At 29.0% G+C, this 11,969-nt stretch overlaps 1 protein-coding gene across 1 annotated transcript in view; it reads right to left on the reverse strand.

Annotated features, from left to right (window-relative positions):
• Positions 1 to 11,700, reverse strand: part of Sqor (Sulfide quinone oxidoreductase) — a 42,325-nt gene extending 30,625 nt beyond the window's left edge. Inside the window, exons 1-2 of the mRNA XM_075362265.1 lie at positions 10,989 to 11,700; positions 4,134 to 4,464 (exon numbers count right to left, since the gene is read on the reverse strand). Of these exons, the coding sequence (XP_075218380.1) occupies positions 4,134 to 4,464; positions 10,989 to 11,098 (441 nt within the window). The 5' untranslated portion in view covers positions 11,099 to 11,700. The remainder of the gene's footprint in view (positions 1 to 4,133; positions 4,465 to 10,988) is intronic.
• Positions 11,701 to 11,969: the final 269 nt, after the last annotated feature.

The raw sequence follows: 11,969 nt of genomic DNA on the forward strand, positions 1-11,969 counted from the left end.
TCATCCGTGTTATATAAAACCGTGTTATACGAGGTTTGGGTGTATTTTTGTTATTTTTTATACGTTATTTCTAAATAATTTAATTGATTATAGTGAACCCTGCTATGTCAAAAAAAAAAACGCCAATGGAACGACAAGTATGTCGCTTATGGATTCACTTGTACAACAGAAAAAGATGGTACGCAACGACCTCAATGCATCTTATGTTCCAAGATATTTTCAAACAGCAATCTCAAACCGTCAAAGTTATTAGAGCATTTCAACAATCTGCACGGTGGTGAAGGTGCAGGTCATAGCATGAACAGCTTGAAGTCAAAAAAGGCTCGATTTGATACCGGTGGTACTATCTTAAAATTATGCCAGCCAGCAATTCAAAAGCCCCTGATAGTTGCGTCATATCAAGCGGCATATTTGTGTGCAAAGAAAAAAAACCCCACACGATCGCTGAGGAATTAATAAAACCTTGTGCATTAATAATAGCTGAAACTGTATTGGATTCTGAAGCGTATAAAAAAATTCAGCAGATTCCGTTATCGAACGATATAATTCGATCACGAATTCAAGATCTCAGTAAAGATATTTTACTAGAAATAATAGGGACATAAGTAAGCGTACAACTGGATGAGTCGACCGATGTTGATAATTGCAGCCGGCTCTTGGTATTTGTGCGATACATAAAAGAAAGAGAAATGATAGAAGATTTTCTATTCTGTGAGCCACTGGAGTTGACTTCGAGAGGAATTGATGTTTTCAATCACATCAAAGATTTTTTTTTCAAAATATCAACTACCGATGAATGCGATTGGTTCAATATGCACTGATGGGGCCCCAGCAATGTTAGACAAAAATTCTGGATTTTTTTAACACGTTAAAATTGAATTACCGCATGTTACAATAACGCATTGCATGTTGCATCGTCAGCTTTACCAGAAAGTTTAAAAAAACACCTTAATACTGCAATAAATGTAGTAAAATATATCCGTGGACGAGCGCTTAAACATTGCATTTTTCGTGCCTTTTGTGAAAAAATCGGTGCTGCGCATACCGTGCTTTTATATCACACTGAAATTCGATGGCTCTCTAAGGGCCGCATGCTAAACAGGGTTTTTGAATTGCATGAAGAAATTATTTAGTTGCTGACTAGTCAAAACTGTGATTTAGTAAAATCATTTTGAGAGTAAGGATGCAATTCTGAAACTAGCCTACTTAGCAGATATATTTAGCCGTTTGAATGATTTGAACATATCGATCCAAGGATTTGATAAAAATATAATAAAAGCTAGTGAAAATTTACGTTCATTTATTGGAAAATTAAAAATTTGGATACGTCGAGTTGAAAATGGAAATTTTGCAAACTTTCCTCTGCTTGATTCAATTGTTGTAGAAAATGAGAAACATACAATTATACCGACATTGCAATACATTTGAAACAATTGAGCGACATTCAATGGATATTTTTCTACTTGAAATATTACCAAAACTCAAAGATGGATACTGGATCCATTTTTATATAACCTAAATTTGATGGATGATAGCGATTTAAAAAAAGACGATCTAATTGAAATGCGAGAAAATAGCCACATACATGTAATTCGAAAAATTTGAATCGCAACAATTTTGATGCATACAATTACAAATTTACCCACGGTTGGTGAAAGAAGCATTACAGTTACTACTAGCATTTGCCACCACCTACCTGTGTGAAACGGGATTTTCATCACTTCTTCACATCAAATCTAAAGCGAGAAATCGCTTAAATGCAAGTGATGACTTAAGTGTGGCTCTTTCAAAAAAAGAGCCTCGTTTTAGAAGCATTATTTCGGATAAACAACAACAGTTTAGTCATTAAGAAAAATAATATTGTTATAAAAAATTTACATTTAAAAAAAAAATAAACAATAAATTTCACAAAAAAACGTGTTTTTCTAAACCTGAAAATAGAAATGTATTTTTCAATGGGGTGCGGAGACCTTTTTTCAGATTCAAAGGGGTGTATTAGCTCACTTAAAAGGTTAAGAAACACTGCTCTAGACCATTGCAATTTTAACCTGACAGAATTGATATGGGCACAAGTCAAAGGTTACATTGGGAATAATAACACAACATTTAAGCGATGTAAAAAATTTAGTGACAGAAAGTGTTAATTGAATAGATGCAATGCTTGGAAAAGTTGTATTCAACATGTAATTACAGAAAAAAAAGGCACGGGAAGCGGACAGTTTGTGTGAAGATATTATGATAAATTATATTGTGATAAATTTGGGAAACGATGACAACAGTTAAACAAACAGCAGCTTATAGGGTATTGAAGGAATACAGTGAGGTAACAAATACTTTTTTTTTGTTTTACTGATGAAATTTTAATATAGTGGTAACATAGTTTCTTAAAATTTTTGATACTTATGCTTATTTAAAGCGTAAGTACCATAAATTAGCTAGTATTAAGGTATTTAGCTTTATTTAAAAACAAAGTAGTCAATTGGATTTCGGTGGAAAATGGGCAGATATAAAGTTTAACATAGATTCAAAACAGTCTCTTTATTAATTTTAATAAAGGGTTATTTATTTATTTTATAAATATATAACCAAACAACCTACGCTCGCTAACCTTGACTAATTAACAGGAGTGTTTTGATTATTTAAATAATAAATGATTGCCATAATTACTGAATTTATTAAATAAATAATCAAAAAATTACGGTGTTAATTAGTCAAGGTTAGTGAGCGAAACGAGCGTAGTTTAAGTTTGGTTAAATTATATTTATAAAATAAATAAATATAAATAACGATTAAAATTAAAGAGACTGTTTTGAATCTATGTTAAACTCTATATCAGCCCATTTTCCACCGAAATCCGATTGACTACTTTGTTTTTAAATAAAGCTGTAGCTGCGGTGGCGTTAATACGTACCAAATTTTTATTTTTAAGGTAAATTATCATTTTATTACAATTTTTTAGTTTTAAATTAAAAATAATCTTTACTTCATTAAAAGTAAAAATTATAAAAAGTAAAAATTATGTTTATATTAAGTTTTATTTTACTTATTTTTATAAGTAGAGAAGTGTTTTTTTCTCGGATGGATTGTGCTAAATTAAATTAAAATCATTATATTGTTATGTTTTGGTTTGCCGTATGATTTCATAAGACAAGGTTTACAAATATTTATGTATATAAACAAGAAAACATTTTTTGTTCAATACATAAGCCAAAGAGGTATATTAACATTGAAAAAAGAAAAGCCATTATAAAAGTGTAATACAAAGTATTATTGGGTAAACTAAGCAATGAATAAAACAAAAATGACTACTTTTGATAAAATTTCACTTTTTCATCAATGACCAGCATTGTCATGATAAAAAAAAATAAGTTCAAACATTCCTTATAAATGTTTTATATATAATATATATGCACACGAATATATTTTTGTATATAAAACTGTTAAACAGTTAATTTTTTCTTAAATTATAAGTTTTAATATTTATTACAGTAGGGAATTCGATAAAACAAGAGCTTAATACATTAAAATTTTCAAACATTGATCACAACAATTTTCTTTCATTACAACAAATAGTATAGAAGAAAGTACAAAAATGAAAATAAAAGGTTGTTCAAAAGAGTGGGGAAGTAGTAAAGTATACTAATTTTTCAATCGTAAATAAAATCAGTTATTTATGTTTTGAAACATTTCAACAGTGAGGGATGGTGCTCCTTTCTTTCCTTTTCCTTTCTTTTTCCTGTTTAGCCTCCGGTAACTACCGTTTAGATAATACTTCAGAGGATGAATGAGGATAATATGTATGAGTGTAGTCTTGTACATTCTCAATTCAACCGTTCCTGAGATGTGTGGTTAATTGAAACCAAACCACCAAAGAACACCGGTATCCACGATCTAGCATTCAAATCCACGTAAAAATAACTGGCTTTACTAGGACTTGAACGCTGGAACTCTCGGTTTCCAAATCAGCTGATTTGGGAAGATGCGTTCACCACTAGACCAACCCGGTGGGTCGAGGGATGGTGCTCCATGTTTATAAGTATCCTCACTGCAGTCCAAGTCCAGTGTTTAGTTAATAAAAATGACAGATTACCAAAAGGTTCAAGTGAAAAATAAAACAAAAAAAATTAACTTACCAAATCAAATCTTAACTGAAGACCCAAAGCCACAAGTAAATAATTATAACTAATTGATGCGCCAAGTTTGGTATGTATTGTGTTATTTTCTGGTTCAAACTCATATACAGAATCTTTAACCCAACGAGCACCAGAAGGGAGAACTTTACTCATTGGTCGAGCACAATCTTTTACTTTTTTAACACCTGCTCCTACCATAGTTAGCATGGGCTGATAATAATGTACATCACTTGGATCTAATATAATAACTGCATTTTTATCTAGTTTTGGAACAAATTTTGCTGCAATACTACAACCACCAGCTCCACCTCCCAAAACAAGTAGTTCGCAACTGAAAATGAAAAACAATTTATACATAAAGTGGATATTTACATTAACAAATTTACACAAACACACGCAAAATGGCTCAATCGGCCACTGTATTGCTATTACAAACTAATAATCCCTAATCAGCAAGAAAGCTGTGCCAGACAATAGTTTTTAAATAGTTCTTTGATACAATGGCACTATCGGAAACTAAAAGAATCATTAGGTAACTTTCAGTAAAGCACTTTAGGCATGAAAACTTGGAATATACTAAATATACTAACACGTGAAACCGGATGAAAAAATTATCAAATAATTAAGAAATTAAAATTCAGAAAAATAGAGAATAGAAGTTAATTAAAAATTAAATTGCAGCTGCAGACAAAAACTGAATTATTCTATATAAATAACTTAATAATTCTATATATAAATTCTAGCACTAACAGTAGTGAGATTTTTGAAAACATATACAATACATCTAGAAAAGATGGCTGTATAGAAGGAGAGGAGAACTACAAAAGCTAAAAAAATATTATCTTATCTAAAAACTGGTAGTGAATGACTATGGGATACCGATTATGAAATTGAAAAAATTACTTGAATTCCTACAGTAATCATCACCTAAATTTAAATCATAAGATATCACATTGTTATAAATATTAAAATCACCCGGTACATAAACCTAGGCATTCATAGTATCAGAATATTGAAGTATTTTATCATACGTGATTACAAATTGTTGAGAGTGAGAAGGAAAATAATCAGATTAAATTAAAATGTTTGATGAAATGAATCGACAAGTTTTTTTTTAGAAATATTAAAAATTACATTAAGTTTTTGTTTTACTGTCTTTCTACAAAACACAAATAGATTGTTTTGTTCAGTGTATTTAACATGCTTACATTTTGTATAATTGTGGAAAATGTAGGATCCAGAATTATTCTCTTATAAATAACAGATTCCATAATTAAATAAAGATATAATCACAAATATTAAAATTTTGTGTACTGGGTGATTTTAATATTAATAACAATGTGATATCATATGATTTAAATTTAGGTGATGATTATTGTAAGAATTCAAATAACTTTTTACAATTCTGTAATCCTCAATACATTACATGCATTAAGAAACACCAGAGTAGAATATTAGATTTGGTCTTTTCTAGTTATTTCTGATTTATCGGTCAGTAAAGTTAACAATACAATTGTAGACGTTGACCTTTTTCATTCTTTCTATTAGCAATTTATCATTTTTTTAATTAAGGATTCATTTAAAAACAAATTATTTCCTAATGAAACCCTTAAGAAAAATGACTTTTAATCATTGTATGTGGGACTTGCTTTTTTGGACTGCATTTGTTGTTTTGGAAAATAATTGCTGGATCTCACACTTTCCAAAACTATCACACAGAATGTAACCATGTTAAATACAAGGAACTGAACAATTTATTTATGTTTTGCGGAAAGACAGTAAAGCAAAAACTTATGTAATTTTTAATATTTCTAAAAAAATTGTTGGGCAAGCAGTTACAGCAAAAAATCCAAGTATGTTTTGGGAACAGATTAAAGTATAGAACCAAATATCTACACTAGATACAAAAAGTCATGTAAAGAATACCTAAAAAATGGTGAAGATATAGACAAAGTGTTTTATACCTTTTTTAATCAGTTTAGAGAGTAAGTGTTAAAATTGATTGTCAATTAAATTCAGAACCCTTACTTGAAGTGTTTATAATTATATTTTGAATATTACTGAAATTGAAGCAATCTTCAAGAATCTGAAAACAAAGTGGTGTGCTGGTCCTAATCTAATACTGTTGTATAATTAAAGAACGGAGATCCATTAGTTTATTCTTTTTAAATAATATTTATTAGTTCCTTAAACAGTACATACAAATCAAGAAACGTGGGAAGTAACTGGGTTTATACCTCTTTTTAAAAAAGATAATGATAAAAAGCTGCTACATGTAATTATGGAACCGCTGAAATTTTGTTTTGTATCAGAAAAATTTTCAAAACCATACTGCATAATACAAATTTACCTTTATTAGATCTTCCGTTTAATATACGGTAACCATAATCTTCCATAATCGCAACAAGATTTCTCCCCCTAATACTTACCTTTTGATCTACAGATTTCCTTCCCAACAGTAATTCATCACCTACTTGATTTAAATTGCCTATTATTGCATATCAGTCACCACCAATTATTGTTTTATTTCTACAAGTATAATTTGTTATTTCTAAGAACATATCTTCTAAATCATAATCTAGTTACAAATACAATTATATATGCCAATTATAACTGAACCCTCCTCCAATCCAATATTTAATATTAATCACAGATTTTAGAGCTAATTAATGTTATTTCTCTTTTGAATCTTATTTTAACAAATATTAATATACCACCACTCACCCTTCCTCTTCGATTATTTTTTTTTATGGCTAATGTTTGAAAATGTTATTAATCTGAAAACCATCTTGGAATATTAAATAATTTAAAAGAAAGAAAGGTTTCAGAAAAACAAATTATTTCATGTATATTATTTGTTGTCTCACAACAAATGAAAAATATTTCAAGATATACAAACAAAATAATCTTAATTCTTTGTCATTAAAACAGCAATACACTAAAAATAAAAACTATATAACTTGTATTACATATGGTAAGAAATGTTATTATAGCCAATTTTTAGAAAAACTAGCTAATATAAATAACAGTAAACAAAATTCTGGGGAGCTATGAGAACGGTAACATATACTAAAAAAAATTATGACTATCTCACCAGCAAAAGTTGCTGATGCTTATAATAAAATGTAACGTTAAGTGATATATAATGGTTGCCGCGGGGGGCAAGGCAATCTACACAGGAGCTGTACAGGAATTTTATTTTAAAGAAACTCTGAAGTGTGCTTTTTAAAAGCAAATAAGGTAAGGCTCTAATACCTATGAGGTATGTAAAATTCTGCCAGTGAATTGGGGAATATGTATAAATAATAAAAAACAATGTCCTAAATTTTAAATACTGTATTTGGCTGCGAGAATTTTTTCAGATGAGTGTTCCAGATAAATAAGCATTTTACATATAAAAGGCGGAATAAAGCCTGATCTTATGAACTGCAGATGGGGTGCTCTAATAAAAACGATTACCAAACAAGTAAACTGATGCAGCAGGAGGAAAATAGGACAATTTCGCCAAAGCAGCAGAGCAGTTTTAGGTTTGGAAGGGGGTGAATGGTATTTTTTGTACTTAGCTTGTTGATTAATATTAACCTTAGACAGAAGACAGAAATGTTAATAGCTATATTTTTTATTTTAAATGAGCATTTGATATCATAAATCATAGTAAATTATTTCAAAAATTATCCAGCATTGATCAATGTAAGTTTCAAAATGGTTAATAATTTTAATAAATGTTTATTCTAAATAAAATATAACTGTAAACAGTTGCGAGACTGAACTAACAAAAGGCATTTTGTAGGGCAACCCAACTTCACCCCAGTATTCTCATTACTTCAGATTTAGTAAAATTTTTTAAACAGAATGGTGATAGAGGAACTAGTATAAATCACGACAATGAGGTTAATATTTTATTATATGCAGATGATTCTGTCATCCTTTTTAACTCATATAGGTGTTCTGCATAAGTTATGGCTGTAAGCGCAGTAATATAATATTAACGGTATAGAAGTGAATACTGAGAAGACTAAGACAATTGTTTTTCAGGGGAAACTAAACACACAAAGCCTTTAATGTATAAAAAAAAATAGAGAAAAAAATGCTTGATAAATAAAATTACTTGGGAATTCTTTTCGTGTCTTCAGAATATTGATTGTGTGATTAAAAAAGTCATGCTTTTAGCGGCAACTGTTAAGAGGTATACTGTTTAAAGCTAAATCATCTTCTTGGTTAATGAAGAAAACAATTTTTAGTTCAATAGTAGAGACGGTTTTTTTTATGTGTATCTGTAATTTGGGCATCTTTATATTGCCAAAAACAGACTTTTTTAAATTTGTATTTCAGTGGCCTAGATTTACTCCAAATCATTATAACAGAATTGGAAGTACAGTAGATAGAAAATGCAATATTTAAAAAAATGTTATTGTGGTTAATTAAAACCAACAGCCTACCAATTCGTAGATTACCAAAAATATGTTATGGCAGATTGGTGATGCTGATGATGTGGTACTGCGCTCGACATTGTCATATATGTGGTCATACAGTTGGTACACGCAACTAAAAGAGAACTTAATGAGAATGGAATGGAACAGTGAACAGATATTAGCCTCACAACAGAAAAAAGTTTTAGAGACTTTTAGCAATCATAAATTACTGGACTGTGACACAATTTTTAATTTGCAGTACAACTGACATTAAAGAAAAATCTGCACAAATGACCAGGGTGAACCATATTTATGTTTGTAAATGACATTATAAAACACTGGTTAATAAGCTAGATTAGGATATAAAGAAGGAAATTTTTTAGATTACTTTGGAATAATAATTTATCTACATTTTAAACTGATGACAATTATATGTGTAACTTACAGCCCCCTGAAAATATATTCTGTTTTCTGTTAGAATGTCATCATACCAGTCAAATGGAAATAAATACTTATTACATTAGATAGATGATAATAAAGGTAAATGCCATAATATAGAGCACAAATTACCGACAAAGGATATAGATCATGTGAATAACTTGTATTATTCTACTATAGGGGTTTTAAAAAGCAGATCATTTATTTTAAATGAGCAATCAGTAGAATAAGATTTGAGAATAATATACAAATATATATATTAGTGCATTTTAGTTTTTGATTTCATTTTTATTAATTGGACATTAAAAAACTATAAACTGTGTTGTTAAATATATATTATTAAATAGATGTTATGTTAATAAAAATGTATCACATTTAAGAAATATATCACAAGTGGACAATATGGATTCATGTCAAAATGCTCATTGTATACAATTTTAAATTTCATTGTATCTTTGTTTAAAATTACATCCAATTTGAACAATGTAGAATTCTGTCCAATTAAAACATTTTAATTTTTACATTCCAGAAAAACTTTTTGGTGACTGCTCTGTGTATAATGATTTGTTTTGATTATTGTTCTGAAGGCAATATTGTATCCAGATTTTTTAATTCTGTAAGCAATTCTCTCAAAGTTTTTGGTTATATGTTATTTGATGTAGTTTTTCTGTATTTAATTTTAAAACTATCAAACAAACAAAATGCTCCTAGAATATATAAATTAAACAGTTCCAATTGCATAATTGCATAGTGTTCTACACTAAACAAATGGGTTGGTGTTTTAAAAATGATACAATAAATGCTTAACAGCTGTAGAGTTTTTGTGTGAGACTCCTGTCTCATAAACTTTGTATGCTTTTGTACAGTTCACATTTGTCAAACATCTAACAGTAAAGTTGGCACTTGGAAGTAGTTTTTCATAACTAACAGGCTTAAATCACAATTTCACCAATACTGACAATAACCTTGATATTTTACACATACACAAAAAAAGATCACATCTAAATACACATGAATATTATGAAATATATAAGAATACAAAATCCCAAATAATATACTGAATGAACATATACAAAACATATTTTTTTACCACATTCTTAACAATAATATCACCTAGTATTGTCAGCTGATCCAAGTGTACAACAGCAGTGCTATTCACTGAGAATGGTTGCAGACAAACAAAAAAAATCTGAAGCAAGTCTTTTAGAAATATTTTGTTATACAACTTTGGTTAGGTTTATTGCTGAAAATGTTAAAATTTTAAATTAATATCATAAACTTTCATGGGGAAGAACATAATTAAATTTTCTACTTACTTTTATATTTTTTAAATAAAACAATATTACTTTGGTCAAACCAGCTCTTAAGATGTTGGCTAAGTAATTGAACTGTTTGAAAAACCTTGTAAGTAATAATTTTTAATTACTTTATACCAAAAACACATTTTTAATAATTTCATATGAAATAATCATTAAAATATTCATCTTCCTTCATATACTTTACTAAAGATAATTTAATTAATGTTACTTGTTGGCGATTTACAATTAAGAACAGGCTTTAATTTAAAAATATCAAAGTTTATTCTTTATTTTTGGTAATAACATATAAAAATAATATTGCATATGAAACCAAACAAGGTGGCTTTTGGCTTTCTCAAAATAGATTTATTGGTTATCGATTACAGAAAATAAAGGTTTTAATAGGTCTACTACTTTTTCATCACAGAGGATATATTCGGCATAAGACAATCTCCAGTCATTTCATGTCGACAAAATACTACAAATACTCTAAATGCTGTGCAAACATGTTATTAATAAAAAACTTTGCCTAATTAAATACATTTTTTTTTTGTTCAGGCTCCGAGTTTAGTTTAACCTATAATGTAGTCACATGTATAAACTTAAGCACTGGTGCCAAATCATTTGCAGAACAATTTCAACGATGCAAATAAAGTTTACAACAATTTTATATTCATTATAAAGAATGCGACACAATTACATCTTACCTCTTCCTGGAAACATTATTCGAAGAATAATTACGAGAATGAAATCCCAGAATCTGGTCAACACTCTGATAACGGCTTTTTGAAAAACAAACTCTTCCGTGCTTCAACATTGTGTATTTACGATTGAGGAAAACAAGTTAACCGCACACCTAATGAAACGTAAGTGGTGCTTGATTTATGATAAAAATTATTTGTCACAAATCATAATTGCTACTACTTAATACAGAAATGTTTAAAAGATAACACGTAATATGAAAAACAAAATAAAATAAACATTAACAATGCTACATCAGCTCGAGTATTTACTAGTAATAATTCGCAATATCTCACCGACCTTCAACAAACGTCATGGAAAACATGTCGATACTGAATTTAACATCGATAAAATTTTAACTGCATTAACACACATAGCATCCAACCCGTAATATAATTTATTGGGCAGTACGATTTTCAGGAATGAACTTTTCACACCAACAAAGTTATTCCTACTATCAACCTTCTTGATAATATCAATTTACTGATTATAGATTACGACATCGTTTAAATCACAAGGTTTCAGTTTTATTTGTATAAATCCTTTAATAATTACTGTTGTGTCAAAAAACAAGTCATTTAAAATGAACATACTTATCCCAATGAATTACAAAAAAATTAATATAATCAGCAAGTAATAAGTTTATTAACTGAAACAACAAAGTAAATAATTAAGTAATTTGGTTTCGGTAAACTGAATGACTACCCCATGATGAAAGTAACGCATTGCGCACAGTATTCGGCGCGCATGCGTATACGCTCGTCCCAAAATCTCATTTTCTACCGGGTTATTTGAACATATAAGTAAGGGATTTTGGGACAAAAGTTTTGTTGTAAAAAAATTTTACAAAATTTTAAATAAATGATAATGATTAAACGAGGTAACAATCGAATATTTATTAAATATAATAAAAAATGTTTTTTTAATACTTAATATGAATCCTCCTC

This window comes from Lycorma delicatula, chromosome 4, assembly GCF_047948215.1.
Source record: "Lycorma delicatula isolate Av1 chromosome 4, ASM4794821v1, whole genome shotgun sequence".
In the NCBI taxonomy this organism is placed as follows: domain Eukaryota; kingdom Metazoa; phylum Arthropoda; class Insecta; order Hemiptera; family Fulgoridae; genus Lycorma; species Lycorma delicatula.